The 16,696-nt window shown below is 53.1% G+C and overlaps 1 protein-coding gene across 1 annotated transcript in view; it reads right to left on the bottom strand.

The window, feature by feature from the left end:
• Window positions 1-319: 319 nt before the first annotated feature.
• Window positions 320-16,696, bottom strand: part of PER2 (period circadian regulator 2) — a 31,702-nt gene continuing 15,325 nt past the window's right edge. The window contains 13 exon segments of the mRNA XM_030917097.1: window positions 320-717; window positions 3,283-3,433; window positions 4,768-4,960; window positions 5,812-5,974; window positions 7,096-7,880; window positions 9,873-10,127; window positions 11,140-11,304; window positions 12,496-12,620; window positions 12,717-12,864; window positions 14,178-14,262; window positions 15,030-15,155; window positions 15,929-16,037; window positions 16,391-16,544. Of these exon segments, the coding sequence (XP_030772957.1) occupies window positions 568-717; window positions 3,283-3,433; window positions 4,768-4,960; window positions 5,812-5,974; window positions 7,096-7,880; window positions 9,873-10,127; window positions 11,140-11,304; window positions 12,496-12,620; window positions 12,717-12,864; window positions 14,178-14,262; window positions 15,030-15,155; window positions 15,929-16,037; window positions 16,391-16,544 (2,609 nt within the window). The 3' untranslated portion in view covers window positions 320-567.

Below are 16,696 nucleotides of genomic sequence, written 5' to 3'. Positions count from 1 at the left end.
CCCATCCCACAAAACTCTACATATATATTTTATATATAAAAACATATTTCTTGGCCGGGCACGGTGGCTCAAGCCTGTAATCCCAGCACTTTGGGAGGCCGAGACGGACGGATCACGAGGTCAGGAGATCGAGACCATCCTGGCTAACACGGTGAAACCCCGTCTCTACTAAAAAATACAAAAAACTAGCCGGGCGAGGTGATGGGCGCCTGTAGTTCCAGCTACTCGGGAGGCTGAGGCGGGAGAATGGTGTAAACCCGGGAGGCGGAGCTTGCAGTGAGCTGAGATCTGGCCACTGCACTCCAGCCTGGGCGACAGAGCGAGACTCCGTCTCGAAAACAAACAAACAAACAAACAAACAAAAAAACATTTTTCTTCCCAAACCCTCCCCACTCTCCACAGTTTTAAGTCACCCCTTCAGAAAACTGTTTTTTTTTTTTTCTAAAACAAAAAAAGCAACATGAGCATATGTGTCCATTTCAGTGGAAACAGCCATGAAGATCCTTCATCCCTTCCAAGCACCACCTGGTGTAGCTTGCTGGCTGCCGGGCTGAGGTGGGGCTGGGGTTACGTCTGCTCCTCGATCCTGTGATTCACGGGGGATCCATTTTCGTCGTCTTTGGTGTCCGACACTTCGCTGAGTCCCAGAGAAGGCATATCTTCCTCATATGGTAGGCAAATATTACCTTTTTCCTTGTTTTCACAGTAAACACATTCCTTAAAAGAAAAAAAAAAAGTGAAATCAGTCACAAACTTGAGATCTGAGTTGTTACAAAAGTCATTCAAACTGGCCGGGCGCGGTGGCTGATGCCTGTAATTCCAGCCCTTTGGGAGTCCGAGGCGGGCGGATCACGAAGTCAGGAGATAGAGACCATCCTTGCTAACACGGTAAAACCCGGACTCTACTAATAATACAAAAAATTAGCTGGGCGTGGTGGCGGGCGCCTGTAGTCCCAGCTACTCGGGAGGCTGAGGCAGGAAAATGGTGTGAACCCGGGACACAGACCTTGCAGTGAGCGGAGATCGCGCCACTGCACTCCAGTCTGAAGTGAGACTGTCTCAAAAAAAAAAAAAAAAAGTCATTCAAACCGAGTAAGGGGCAAGTGACCAGGTGTCAGCCAGGAGGCGGCCGGCAGCAAAGGCCAAAATCCCTGCCCCAGGAGCTGGCACTTTAGTAGCAGAGAGGGACAATGACTAAGAAGGGCTCCAGAGGCACAGAGTATATGGAGGACATCTGTGATTTTCAACTGGACATTCACAGCAGGCCACAGAAAAGGTGACACAATGGTTTTGAAACGCATCCACACTCTTTGCCACTTCTCCCTCAAAAGGTGGGGCCTAATTCCTTTCTCCTTAACCCTTGGCTGGACTTGGGCATTTGCCTCTAACAGAGTATCTGACTTCTGATTCTAGGTACTAAAGGCACCTTGGCTTCCTCTTTTTCTCTCTGGGGAAGTCGCCTGCCACACTGTGACCAGGCAGCCCTATGGACAGGTCCCCACGGCAAGAAGCTGAGGCCTCTACCAAGAGCCAGCAGCACATGACAGGCCTGCAAGTGAGGCTCCTGGAAGCTGGTCCTCCAGTTGGCAGGTGACAGAAGCCCCCACCAGTATCTTACCATCAACATCAGCAATGACCCTAAGCTAGAAGTACCCAGCAAGCCGCTCTCAAATTCCTGACCCAAAGAGACCATGCAAGAGAATACACGCTTGTTGTCGAAGTCACTAAGTGTTGGGCCATCTGCCATGCAGCAAGAGATTACTAATGCAGCAGTGTGTGGAAAACAGACTCTAAGGCAGCCAGGGTAAGCCACAGGTCTCCGAGGAAAAAGGATTCCAAGCAAAGGGCTGGGTACATGCGAAGATCCTGTGGCAGGGGCCTGCCAGGGCAGTCCGGGAAACAGCCAAGGGGCCAGTATAGCTGGAGAAGAGGGAAGGAGAGGAGAAATGGGAGATGAGGTAGATGTGGATGGGCGGTCAGATGTGTATGACTTTGCAACCATTTATTCTGATTGAGGTGGCACAGTGCCGGCAGGGATCTGAACTGTGGGGGACAGATTCTGACTGAGGTGACATGGGGAGCAGTGAGTGCAGCTTCGAGGCCACTGTGACATGCAGGGCTCATGCCATGGAAGCATCCTCATGGCTTGGACCTGTGCGGTGATGCTGAAGGCACTAAGTGATGGGCTTTTATCTACCTTCAAGGCTGAACCCAGACAATTTGCCAACCAGCTGGCTGGGGCCTGAGAGTAGCGCCTGGGATGCCTCCAGGGCTTGCAGGGCGCAGGCCGGGGGAAAAGAGGTACAGACACTGAGCCCGAGGGTGCAGAGAAGAGGAAGAGCCTGTGGGGAGGCCAAGGAGGTCAGAGGGACAGCCTGAAGAGCACAGGGCCTGGAGGCCAAGGGCAGCAAGAGCTCCCTGGAGAGAGCCACTCACTGCTGCCAATGGTCCCTGGGACGAGGACTGTGAAAGTGACACTGTGGCTGCTGGAGAACTTGAGACCTTGACAAGAGCAGCTTCCATGGTGTGTGTGGGGGAGGGGTTGGCAGAGAGCAGGAGAGTGGGGCTGGTGTGCCCCTGGGGCCGCTGGAAGGACATAGGCCTGGAGAGCATGCCAGCAAGAACTTGATTTTTCCACCACTATTTAACACTCTCCATGAACACTGAGGGTTTGTGATAGGAGAGGTTTTTTTACAAAATCAAAAACAGAATTGAAAGAAAGAAAACACCGATTTCAGCAAGTGACTGAGATTAGATTTTTCAACCTTTTTGGAAACAATGTTGAAAAGCCACTGGAAGAAAGTTCTCTGAAGCAGACCTAGTGTTGTTGTGCCTTATAAAAATAAACCTCTAATCTTAGAAGTTTTTTTTTTTTTTTTTTTTTTTTTGAGACAGAGTCTTGCTCTGTCACCCAGGCTGGAGTGCAGTGGTGCGATCTCAGCTCACTGCAAGCTCCGCCTCCCGGGTTTACGCCATTCTCCTGCCTCAGCCTCCCGAGTAGCTGGGACCACAGGTGCACATCACCAGGCCCGGCTAATTTTTTGTTTTTTTTTTTTTAGTAGAGACGGGGTTTCACCATGTTGGCCAGGACGGTCTCGATCTCCTGACCTCGTGATCCACCCACCTGGGCCTCCCAAAGTGCTGGGATTACAGGCTTGAGCCACTGCACCTGGCGTAATTTTAGAAGTTTTAAATTGACAGAAAAGTTGCAAAGATAGTACAGAGAATCCCCATCACAGAGCCTTTGAGGGCCATATCAGAAACCGAGTCCCACGAGCTTACTGCCACGTCGATGGCTGCGGGCAGGCCGCCCGTCTGCACCCACTGGTGCACCTCGCGCAGCTCCTGCTTCTGACTCGCCGTGAACCGGGGCTGGAGCTTCTGCAGGAGCCTCAGCTTCTCTCTGTCCTCCTTCAAAACTGCTTCTACATTGCTTCGCAAGATATCGAGAAATTGGTAAGCTTTCAAATGTCTCAAGGGTTTCTGTTTTTATTCTTTCAGTATAAATAATGTCATTTTAGATGATCTTGTTTAATGCAAATTTCCTTTTAAAAAAAAGTTACCATTTAAGGTAACTTAATCTCCCTGGTAAAGAATCTGTAGTTTTTCTATGAAAATGATGATTCTGGTCAAGATTTAATGTTACTATATTTTACAATAGGCCTGGGAGTTGGGTATCTGCAGGTGTAACCTTGTCCCCTGGGGCTTGGTTCCACAACAGGCATGGTTCATCTGGGAGATTCTTGCCAGCAGGACAGCCTTCCCCTGTCACTGGCCAGTGCTGGTCTGGACTACAGCTACCCTGGAGATGGAGCCTCCATATCCACTAGCTGACCAGAGGACTTAGGGGTTTGATAGGGTTTGGCTCTGAGTCCCCACTCAAATCTCATGTGGAACTGTAATACTCATGTGTTGAGGGAGGGACCTGGTGAGGGCTGGCTGGATCATGAGGGTGGTTCTCCCATGCTGTCCTGGTGACAGTGAGTTGTAATGTGATCTGATGGGTTTATAAGTATTTGGCAGTTCCTCCTTCACCTGTGCTCTTTTCCTGCAGCTTTGTGAAGAAGGCGCTTGCTTCTCCTCCCTTCCATGACTGTAAGTTTCCTGAGGCTTCCCTGGCCCTGCAGGACTGTGAGTTAACTAAACCTCTTTCCTTTATAAATTACCCAATCTCAGGTATTTCTTTACAGCAGTGTGGAAACGGACTTACACAGGGTTTGTTTTTCTTTCCTTTCTTTCCTCCCAGTGTCTCCTGCCAAGCAGGTGCTCCGCAAGGGAAAGGACCACATGCAGTTCCCTATGGCAGTCCTGATGTGGGCACAGAGCCCCCGAGTCACTGCAGAGCAGCCAGCTCCCTGGGCTGGTCACTTACCTTGACACTTGGTTCCTTCAACTCTAAGTCAGACAGACACATCCCATTTACCTCACAGGGTTACTGGGCAACAAAGCAAGAGATGCTGGCACCTGCTTTGTAAAAGTTGGGCATGGCACTGTGAAGGAGGCACCAGGAGCCTGTCTTCCTCGAAGGCCATAGGGTGTGAATCCACAGGGCCCTGGCTTACCCTGGCCACACTGCAGGGCCATGGCCATCCTGTACTAGCCTGGCAGAATTGTCCAGAGGGAAGCCTGCTTCTCTGCTGCACTCAACTAAATCTCAGTCTTTCAGAGGGGTGTCCTGCCCCATCTGAATGACCTTGACCTTGCTGTTTCTGGGAACTCCTGAATCCCATCCCTCCCCAGGTGCCTAGGAAAGAGCTGGGTGGTTACCGGGAAGGCAGCTGGTATGTCATCATGACGCTGCTGTCCGTATCTGCCATCAGCAGCCAGATGGGATCCTGCAGGACGCACTTAATGAAATGCTCACTTTCTTCCATACCAGTGTTCATTTTTGCTTTGTGATTATTCTCTGAGGAGTCAACGCTTCCAAAATATTTGCTGGTATGACTTGTGTCACTACTGCCTTTAAAAACAAAAAACGTGGTGCATCAAAACCTTGACATATGAAATTAAACCTTGCATAATGTGCTTCCTCAACGTCAGAATGATTTGAGAGAGCCCAGCCCCTTCTTAGGTATTGAGTATCTGTGCCAGTACATGTTCCCCTTCTCCTCCCACTTCCTGAATGCTCTGGGTAATTAGGAAACAGGGTCTCCGCTAGTGCCAGGCAGGCGATTCTTTCCTGTGAAGCCCTGAGCAGCTCAGATGGAGCTGTGTGTTAGAAGCTTGACCTTCTCTCCCAAGCTCTCACCATCTCCGCTCATGTGGACCACAGCGCACTGCAGTTTCCCACAAGGGGAGGCAGCTGGCCTGGAGCGCTCCTTAGCCAGCCTCACCTGTGCAGCAGGCCTGCGAAGGGGGGCGAGGTGAAAGCTCACTCCAGAGAAGTAGGGGAGCTTCAATTTTGTGGGGTGGGTGTGCATTTCTGGTGACTGAGATTCCAGATCACATGTGAAAGATCCCAACAGGTAGAGGCTTGCAGGTGTTCCACACCCTCAGTTCACACAAGTGGAACTAACACAGGAAGGCAAACCACTATCTGGGGAGTCAGAGGGATGGTCCAACAAGGAGCCAGGGTGAGGCCTGCAGGCACTGAAATCAGAAGCAAATAGGGAAGATGTGGAATTCTGACTAGCTAGGGCTGGCCATGCTGAACAGGGAGTGTGTGTCTGTGTGGGTGTCTGCATGGGCTGACAGCTGCTTGGGGAGTGCCGGTGATCCCTGTCCTGAGCACACAGGCTGGCCTGCGATTCTGGAGCAGTGCATCCTGTGGGAACCTCCCAAGTGCCTAACACCCCGCCAGGGCCAACATACCTGCCCGACTCGGGGAGGTGTCGCAGCCCAGTGAGCCAGAGCCCAGTGACTCCGAAGCAGCAGAGCCCGAGGCTGAGCAGAGGTCCTCATTCAGCAGGAGATTTAGGAGGCCGCTTGACGTGGAAAGGGCGTCACTATTCTGCGTGTCTGAGGGTTCGTCACGCTTTAGGGACAGGAATAGGGGCTCAGTCAGGACACAGCACATGCAGTGGGGTGGGGGTGGGGGGCATGAGGGGGGTGAGGGTGGAGGGGAGCTGTGGAGCGGCTGCGAGGTTCACGACCAGGGAGGGCTTAATGAGCAGACCACGCATCACCACCAGGCCTACAGTGCAAATTCCACTGGTGCTCTATGGATGCCATCTAGTTACATTTAATTTTGGGAGAGTCACACGGAAAACGGTAATAGCTGGGCTCCAGCGGGGAAAGCCTCAGGCTGCTGCTTGGCCACAGCCTCCTCCTCACATGCAGGAGACATGCACGGGGGGAACGCCTCTCACAGCACCCCGTGTGGGGGCTGCCTTGGGAGTGAGGGAGGGGCCTGGCCTAGGGAGCATCCCTGACTCTCCTCTCCTTGGAAACCCAGACTATAGGCCCAGGACTCCAGAAGCAGGAGCCCGGAGGTGGCAGGAGGACTGGGAGAGGCTCCACAGATCTACACACTTGCACTTCCTCACCCAGGAGCCCTAGGTCCTCCGGCCAAGGCAGGGAATCACCTGAGGCCTACGGACTGCACTGCTGCTGGCGTTCCCACACACTTGAGCTCATTCAGAAACAGAAGTGTTTAACTGCAAATACAACTACCATTTCATTAACTGGTTAAGAATCCCACACAGTGTCACTATGCCTGCAGAGGATGGAAACTGAGGTCACGCTGATTTTTAGGGCTGTGTCCTCCTCCATCTCTGCCTCCACTGGGGCCACCTGAGCCAGGCTCTGGCGCCACGCCCCGAGGAGCCCTAGCTCTGGTATTTAACCTGACCGTGCTTTATCTTTGAAGTGTCATTTAAAAATTCAAAGCCTGTAAATACTGTCAAGTCACATGCTGCTTTCTGGACTCTGTATTTACCACAATCTCTCCTCCTTCATTCCGATTCCAAGACAATAAAAGGCTTCGAATAATCTACACTGATAGGATTAACTGGGAAGCCTGAGTTTCTGGCACACACATTCACGGCAAAAACTACAGGGTTTGCTGGAACCCTCAACCGTGCAACCCCCACGTCTGAACTGCCAGGTGTGTTGTTTGCTGCCTGCTTTGGGCAAAGAGCATCAGAAAATTCTTACGCTCAGAGGTGCCTTCAGTTGCTGGTCCCGAGAAGTGCCAGGTTTGCAGTCCGCCCCCACAGCTGCTGTCTCTGTGGCCCCTGTGGTCCCCATGACCCCAGTGCCCTCAGGGGCTTCCTCCAGCTGCAGCAGGTTGAGCTGCAGGGGCGAGCTGCTGCGGGACTGGAAGAGTGGCGGGGAGGCTCTACCCATGGCCGATGGTGGGGTGGCCCGGGTGGCTGGACAAGCGCATGGCTGTCTGGGGATCGAGGTCCAGCTGGGGAACTCGGGCTGTGAGGCAGAGGCCATCTCGGATGTGACTGTGGGGTGGCTCGGAAATTGAGGCTGACTGGGTAAGAAGGCCTGGGGCAGGTTTGGGGTCCCCGAGGGGAAGCAATAACCAGGTAGCATGAATGCCATGACAGGGGCCAAAGGGGCAGGGAAAGGTGGGGGCTGGACTGCAAACTGGTGCTGGAGGTCCACAGGCACAGCAGGCACTGCGAAACTGGCATGGGGAGGTGCGGGGGTTGCCGCCACAGTCCCTGGCGCTGGAAACACCGGCAGGGAATAAGCTGGCACTGGGGCGGGAAAGGGCACGGCCGGGCAGCTGGACTGGGATGTGTCCGAGGGTGACCAGGCTGTGGTGTTCAAGCCCACGAGTGGGGGCCGGGCGGGTACAGGCCCCCCAGATCCGGTGCTCTCAGACGAGTCTCGAGGTTTGACCCGCTTGGACTTCAGTTTTCTGTTCTTTCCTGGTTTTCTCCAAGGTGAATCTATTCCGGAAGTATTTCTTAGTCCAGGGGCAGCTAATGCAGAAAAATAAACATTTGGAGTTAAAATTTTAACTCCAAATTTGAAGACACCTCTTTGTCCAATAGTCCTGGGTTTCCAAATGCTGGCCCAGGGCCCGCCTGGTCCACCAAGTGCTTTTCCCTGATCCTCAGTGAAGTGAGAAAAATCAGGGCAAAACATTTTCCATAAAACTAAATGGAATCAACTTAAAGGACAAGCTCTTAATCGCAGGATCCTTATTTTCTTCTGGTATTAATGCCCTTTCTTTTATGAAATGCTAATATGGTTAAGTGGTAACAGAAAGCTCTATTTGCTAAATAAATACATTAAAAAGCTGTCACGTCTCTGCTGTTCCCCAGTATCTGCGGGAAAGAAATGGTTTGTGAAATCTGAAAGGTAGGAGCCACCGACCTCCTCTAGTTTTCAATTTATAAGCACTATCGCTACTGTTCCTTAAAGAGGGATGTTTCCTCCTTCGCCTGTCAAACAGCCTGAGCAAGATCAGAGGAGAGACTGCCTGGCAACCACATTCTTCCTCTGCAATGACAAGTGCTGTGGAGCAAGGCTTTCTTCAGGAAGATGGAGGGACTCAACTGGCAAAGGAGGGACTGTGGGTATGTCCCCATGGCCTCCCTGAGGAGTGGGAGGGGGATCCAGGGAACTCTGGGTTTCCTCTCACATCACGCAGAGTGACTGGACTCTTGCAGCAGGTGTGCGGGACATTTCCTGTCAGCTGTGCCAACGCGGTCCCATGCCTTTGGGATGTGCTGAAAGCAAACGGGCTGGTCCAACGCAAACTGCTATGTAAATGGAGGTTTTGCAATTCAGTCTCTCTATCTGGTGTCCTTCCCCAAGATATCTGTCCCCTGGTGGGAATAGGGGCTAAAGCACTGGGTTCCTGGGATATCATGTATGGGTCTGGTAGGGCTGCCGTAGACAGCTCTGTAGTCCGTGCACTGCATAAGGCTACGGAGTTGTCTAGGGGGCAAGCAAGAGCAGGAACTCCTTACTAGGCTGGCCCCATGGGGTGGGTCTTCTCAGGGCCATGGAGGGCACCTTGTTCTAATTTCTACAGAGGTTCTCTATGGGCTGGCAGTAACTCTTGAATCTGGGGAAGAAGGAGAGAAAGGAAAGAGTGGAGAAGACAAAATCCTTAAGGCAGCTGTAGGCTTAATTTCTTACATGTTTCCTTTTGTGTGTCTGCCCAGAGACCCGGGGGAGCTGGGTCCCTGTGGTGAGCGGCTTCCTGGGCTCACTGGCTCTGATCCCTGTGCCAGTGTCCCAGGGGGAATGGAAGAGGCAGCATCTCTAACAAGCGTAGGCTCTGTCTGGGGGTATGGGAAGGAACTGGGGCATCAGGAGCCAGATTCCTGAGCCAGGAAAGGGGTGAAGAAGCTCATCTATTTTACTTCATCCCTTGACCTTCGACCCCCGAAGCGGCGCCTGGCCTACAGAACGGCTTCCCACAGCATGACCATGGACTCTGCCTGACTCTGGAGGCCGAAGCCCAGGCCTGAGGCTGGCCCGGTCAGGACGGTGCATCTCCTGGGGAGAAGGGCGCCATGAATGGTACGTCCCTCCTTCCTCATGTGCCCAGCACCACATGCCCATTATCTTGAGGCTGAATTAGCTGATTCTCTGGAGGTCCCGTCCAGGTGAGGCCCCTGCCCACATGGTTACTCAAGCAAGAAACGTGGAAATGGCAGCACTGCCCTGCATGGCTCTGCCCTCCCCTGCATGGCTCTGCCCTCCCCTGCATGGCTCTGCCCTCCCCAGGCACTAGCCTGGGACTATTCCCCAGGGAATGCGAGCTGACATCTTGAGAGCACTCCCCTGGTGGGAAGTTCTACAGAAACAGATGGCGTTGCCAGGGAAGTTCCAACAGCTGTCTTACATGTTAATGCTTCTGAAACTGGACACATTTCACATTTTGAAACCAGCACTGGACTCAGTACCAACAGGAATAAAATTTTTTAAAACCCACTTTTAATTCGGGTATCACTTACTTTGTTCACTTGGCTGCCCCTTGGATCTTTCTTGTAAGTAGTAATGGCAGTGGGACTGGAAAATACTGAGTTTTCTTATTTCTTTGAACTTCTGCAAGAAGCTCTGCTCCTCCTTCTGTGTGTGTGCAGCGAGCACCTCCTTGGTGAGGCCCAGCTTCTTGAAGGGCTCCTTCTCTTGGCTGAGACCACAGGCCAGGGCAGGGCCCACCAGGCAGTCCAGGGATTCTGGCCCACTCACAGCATCTTCCACCATCTCTGTAACACAAGAACCCAGGGCTCCAGACCACACGTGCCGTTTGTTTTAAGGCCACACTATATGCATGAACAAGACAAATGATTCCCATATAAAGTGACTCCACCATGCCTGTGGCATGAGGATGAAACTCACAATGTTTTTATTTAGCTTTCTGAGAAAATTCATGGCAAAAGGCAAGAAGCAGGGCAGGACAGCCCTGACAGCCAAGTGCTCAGGAACCTGGGGGCTGAACAAACTGAAACGTGGGGACCCCTGGGCTCAACTCTGCTGTTGAAGATATCCCTGGGCTGTCCTTAGCTTTCAGAACACCAGAAACGTGGGTCAATGTGCTGAGTCTTTCCGGGTTTGGGACCGGGCTTGGTGACAGTTGGGACCCTGTGGGCCCATGGGGCAGACAGGATAGGGGACAGGCAGGGCCACTGACCATCCTGAAAGGGAGGGCTTGGGGACTGGATCTTGGACATATACTTTTTCCTCATCATCTCCCTCTACCTAGTAAAGAACAAATTCAGGATTCATGTTAATCCTAATATTCTAAAAAACAAGAATACTCAGCCACCAATGCACTCACTGTAAATTTGTTTACCACCTGTACTGGTTCCTCCCACAGACAGGGAGGGCTAATGGTCGCACCTCCTGCTGGGCAGAGGAAAGATCCCCCAAGCCCGCCCAGGGAAGAGGGAGGTGGGGCCTCGCTCCCAGTGCTCTCTCCCCACCAATTAAAGGGGATGAGATTTTGCACCACAATTGACCCTCCTGCATTGATGCCAGAACAGACAACTGTCACCGGAGAGCACCACAGGGCAAAAGGGACCAGGACAGGTTGCTGCCTGGGCTCTGGCTGGCCACACTCCACCCTGCATTTTACACAACTGGATTTCCTGGAACGCCCCCAATGGGCTATGATGGGGTTCTTCTGCACTTAGAGAAAGAAAAATTTAAGATGGCAAACTTCTTGTTTTCATGTTTAAAAATCAGACTGCTCTCTGATCCAAGAGCCCATGGATGTACCTAATTCTGGCTGCGGCTTCTTGTCTCCCACATGGACGATGGTGCTGCTGTAGCTGCACTGGCTGGTGAGCGACGCCACGCTCTCTGCCTTGCCCGGCAGTGCCAGCGAGGTGAGGTGCGTGCTGACTCCCGTGCGGCTGTTCACCCTGGAGGGCGGCTCTGCCTCTTTATGAGAGGAAGCGGGGAACAAACACGAGCGTGCCATTACAATGCACTGTGCAGATGAGGAACCGACACCCGAGTGCCCATACAGCTTCCACACCAGGGTGCACACACCCATCCCCTCCCATCTCATCCCACAGATGCTCTGGCCCAGGCATGGGATGATTTGTTCCCAGTGTTTATTCACAGGAGAATAGTGGAGAAGAGCAAGTTCCAAAACGGGAGCAGTTACACACTTAAATCCTGAGTCCTCTGCGGGGAGGCGCAGCAGCTTGGCAGCTGCAGGGAATGCTTGGTGAGGGGCTCTTGCCTGCAGCCAGGCAGCCTTTCTTGCACGCCTGTGGGGAGGGGCTTTTCCGACAGTCAGGAGCCAACCACAATCTGGGATACTCTGTTTCTTTCTTTCTTTTTTCTTTTTTGAGATGGAGTCTCGCTCTGTCACCCAGGCTGGAGTGTAGTGGTGCAATCTTGGCTGCAACCTCTGCCTGCCAGGTTCAAGAGATTCTCCTGCCTCAGCCTCCCAAGTAGCTGGGATTACAGGCATGCGCCATGATGCCCGGCTAATTTTTATATTTTTAGTAGAGATGCGGTTTCACCATGTTGGCCAGGCTGGTCTCAAACTCCTGACCTCAACTGATCCACCCACCTCGGCCTCCCAAAGTGCTGGGATTACAGGTGTGAGCCCGTGCGCCCAGCTGGGGTACCGTTTTTAAACCTGGTGGTGAACATCAGCAACACTGACAACGCTTAAGCAGCCCGGGATTTAATGTGATTTCTGGGGCATGTTAACATTCAGGGACAAGGGCCCCTCTGAGACACACTGGAAAGGCGGCCTGCTCTAGACGGACAACTCGAGACCAGTGTGGCTGCACGAGGGGGTCAGGAGACGGCCCCTCAGTGTGGTTGCATGAAGAGGGTCAGGAGATATCCCCCCAGTGTGGCTGCATGAGGGGGGTCAGGGGATGGCCCCAGGCCTCCAGCAGCCCCACTGGGTTCCTGTTCTCAAAGCCACGGCTCTGACAGAACCATCTTTGCCTCTAGCTCCTAAGAAGGGTCCTGACTTTTGAACTACTTTCATCATTTGAAAAAGAGCCTACACCCTTACACTGTGTGCACAGAAGCCACGGGGACACCTAGTCTCTCCAGAGGATTTCCATTACTCCACGTGTCCATGGCTCTGAACAGATTAGATACCTCCGGCATGTGGCCCTGGGCTGACTGTGGCCTTCCGCTTATCACTGGACCTTAGCGTTGGGACGTTTGCTGGGAACTCGCATTTCCTCTTCAGGGTGGCAGCCTCATTGCAGCTCTCCAAGTACCTGTGTGAAGGGCACGAACCCCTGGTGAGGCCACACAACACGAGAGGTGGGAGGGTACGTGAGATGGTGGAGACTCGGCTGGAAGTGCCGGTGTACCTGATGACGCTGTCCAAGCAGCTGATCTGCTGGTAGGAGCAGGTGGGCTGGTCCTTGCAGGCCAACTCCTCGGGGAAGCTGGCCCCCAGGCTGTCCTTTTCCACAGCAGGGACAGCTTTCATCTCAGCTGGGGGATTAGTTCGCATTTCTGAAGGAATGGCAAAATTGTTCTTTCATTAATTTTTCTCCCAAAGAAAACGCTGTGTATTTAGAAAGCATTTTCGTTCTACCTGAAGACAGGGCTGGGGGCTCAGAATCTGCTTCATGGGTATGGAAGCCTGGGGACAGCCTGGCATCGGGCAGCCCTGTGGGCATGAGCACCACAGTGCCGTCCACAGAGAGACCTGGGAGGGACCTGCTGCCCAGCCTGGCGTCTGCTTCTCTCTGGGGTCTAGGCTGTCCCCAGGGGGGACACATTACTCAGCAGTGGGAGACACCAGCTCTCACTTGAACTCTTAAACTTTCAGGGCCAGTGAGAGCCCACGTACTTTACGCTCCTCCTGGGCCAGGCCAGTTTTCAAGGTGATCCCTGCTAGTAAGAATTATGATGGTAACTGCCTCCTCACTGTGCTGTGGATTTAACTCTTGCCCCCACGACATTCATCACATGCCTGTCCCCTAGGGGCCCTCAAGCAAAGAGCTGTGTCCAGCTCATTAATGTGTCCCCAACACCCAGCACAGAGCCCAGGAGGCAGCATGTCCACCAACACATCCCCAAGGCCAAAAGTCCTAGCAGTGTCTGGCCAGAGTGTTCTCCACAGGAGACTTCGGCCTGAGCACAGAGAATGAGCAAGGGCCCACCAGGGGAGGGGACTGGGATGCATGCATGTGTGCCCACACATGTCTATGTGCATGCTCTGTGAGAAATGCACGTGGGACAGAGGAGCAGCATGAACCTGAACCCACGCATGACAGCGTGAAGCTGCCTGGGAAGTGTGGTGCTGTGGTGAGGAAAGGGCTGCGGCAGTGGGGGTGGGCTGGCAAACCCTGGGTGGTACTCTCCACTTCAGACAGGTTTGGTTGGAGTGTATGTGGATACTGGGCAGGCTGTCGGCAGTTGTGTGTGTGTGTGAGTGAAGGGTGTGCACGTGTAAACACATAGCCATACAGCCACTCTGTACAGCAAGAACAAGCGGCCCAGGCACACCCAGCGGGCAGGCCAGGGTGCAGGAAGGCACACCTGGCCACAGCTCCCCAGGCCTGCATACCTAGCCACACCCCGCCAGGCCTGCAGGGCGTCAGGCGCCCAGTGTGGACATCAGTGCCTGCACTGGCTGAGTGTAGGACTGGGCTGCTCTCGCCTCTCGGAAGCTGAAGACTGTGCTGAACACAGAAGGGGGTGCAGCATGGCTACAAGGTAGACTCCCTGCCAGCCAGAGTCAGCATTCAACCCAGCTTCCCTCTTCTCACGTGGCCATACTCTAGTTTCAGTAAGGAAATGTTGAATATTTTTTTTTTTACCTGTAACGGATTTTTTCTTTTGTTCTCCAGATTCATGAGAATAATGACTTCTATTTTTGGTCTTGTTACCATTTTTATAAATTTCCTTGAAGAAAAACAAAATGAACACGTTATTCATTCTAGGAGACCTCCTTCAGTTTGTCCCCCAAAGTGAGAATAGAGGATGGCTGAAATCACTTTAGCAACACAGAAGGAAATTGTGAATAAGAAATCTGACAGGTGCAGGGCTAGATAAAACTTATTTGATGATCCTAAAGAATAATAAAAAATAAAGCAAAACGGCACATTACGTTTTCTTCTTTTTTTTTTTTTAGACAGAGTCTCACTCTGTCACCCAGGCTGAAGTGTAATGGTGCAGTCTTGTCTCACTGCAACCTCTGCCTCCCGGGGTCAAGCCATTCTTGTGCTTCAGCCTCTCGAGTAGCTGGGATTACAGGGGCGCGTCACCATGCGCGGCTAACATTTGTATTTTTAGTAGAGATGGGGTTTCACCATGTTGCCCAGGCTGTTCTTGAACTCCTGACCTCAGGTGATCTACCTGCTTCAGCCTCCCAAAGCACTGGGATTACAGGCGTGAGTCACCGCACCCAGCCCACATTTTCTTCTTTCTTTCCTAGTTAAATCTTCACTTTTGCTTGTTTTGTCTGTTTTAAATAATTTTCAACCAAACACTTAGCTATGGTTTCTAGCTGTTTCAACTCAGTCCCAAGTGAACAAAGTTTAGAAAGGAAGCAGAAACAGCTGCAATGATGAAGCCCCTCCTAACTCCCAAAGGTTGTCCTGAGTGTGCTTTCTAACTCTGGAGGGACATCCACAAACTCATTTTCCCAGGGAGAACGGAAGGGGACGTACGGCTCTCCTCCGGTGTGAGTCCTCATGGCCGTTGCTGTCGCTGGAGGAGGTCTGGCTCATGAGGTGCTCGTGGGACCCGTTGCTGCCCAGACTCCCGTAGCCGCTGGAGCCGCTGTGGGGGACGGGCTGGGGAGACAGCAGATAGTGCTACAGACACAGCCAGGGCTGCTGAGCTGCGCATGTGGCCCCCTGCCAACACACCCTGTTTCACAGAGAGGATGGTGACCCGCCTAAGGCTACATGGCAAAGACCAGGGGAGCTGGGGTTTGAACCCCTGGGTCAGCTCCAGAGGTGGACGCCCAGCCTCCAGCCGTGGTGCCCCGACCCAGACATTCGGTCACTGAGAAGACAGCACCAAAGGAATGTGTCCAACCCACTCATCAACGCATGGCTATAGCCAGCCGCGCCTCTGTGGAGGGGTTTAAAACAAACAAGATGCGATGACAGCTTCACTCCACAGCCTCTAGGAACTGAGAGGCAGATACCTACTCAGGCGTGGTGTTGACTGCGATGGGCCTGATTTTTTTAGGGACCTTGAGTACAATGTCCTGTCCCTAAGTCCCACTGCTCTGGATTAGAATGAGCCCCCACACCACTGAGAGGTCACTCTGGGACTATGCAGCCTGTGTTGGAGCACGGGGTCTGCACATGTCCTTCAGTCACTCACTCAGGGCTGCGGTTCAGACAATGTTGAACGTAAGGCTGGAGAGAGCCAAGGGTACTGTGGACTGTCTCAGACTAGCACAGTCTATGCCCAAACTGTCCCCTGAGGGATGTTCAGAGAATGACAGATGAAGTTGTCTGAGTGGGTATGCCAGGACCAGGGTGCAGAGCCTATGTCCTCTGCAGGGGCTCTCAGGCTGCTACCTGGGAGGAGGGCATGCAGGCACCACACCCACCTGCAGCAGGAGCCGGTGGATCTGCTCCGTGAGCTCCTGAATGCTGGGGTGCAGGGCCTTCTCCTCTGTGCAAGGGTGGGCTGCAAACACGTCCTCATTCAAAGGTCCCCTGCATGGTTTTAATTCATCTTGTTAGATGGGACCCCACAGGAGGACCTCTCTGGCGTGACTGTATAGCCACTACATGCTGCCTGCCTGGGTGGGCCCTCTGCCTCTCCCCTGCAGCCCCCCAGGCTGCTGCCTGCCCACTCCCTACTCGGCCTGAATGAGGTCCCTCCCACCTGGGGGCAGAGGACAGGTCACCCCTGCCTACCAGCCTGGGGCTCCAGATTGGTGGCAGGAGGCGAGGTTTCGGTCTTGGCCTCTCAGCCCCTCCCTATGCCATCTGTTGCTGGGAGGTGAGGACAGCCCAAGACCCCCGCCTGAGACCCCTGAGCCACCTCAGGCCCTTGGAGCACTCACATCCTGACTTTGTGCCTCCCAATGATGAAGGAGATTTTCCTGCTCCATGGGTTGATGAAGCTGGACCAGCTGGTATCCAGCGTGATGTACTCCCCGTTCTGGGTGCGAAACCGAATGGGAGAGTAGTCGAAAGGCTGCCCGCCCGACTGCAGAACTAGGAGAGCAAAAGCCAGCATTCAGGGGAAAAGGGGAGCAAACAGTAGAGAGAGACAAGTCAAGATTCACTCAGGCCCGGGATCATTTCCAAACGTTAGGGGTATGAACACTTCTTCAAAGCCACTGCTTTCAACCTCCCATTTTTGCTGT

Source organism: Rhinopithecus roxellana, chromosome 14, assembly GCF_007565055.1.
Source record: "Rhinopithecus roxellana isolate Shanxi Qingling chromosome 14, ASM756505v1, whole genome shotgun sequence".
Lineage (NCBI taxonomy): Eukaryota > Metazoa > Chordata > Mammalia > Primates > Cercopithecidae > Rhinopithecus > Rhinopithecus roxellana.
The sequence above is the reverse complement of the archived record's forward strand: the minus strand, read 5'-3'. Positions and strand labels throughout refer to the sequence as shown.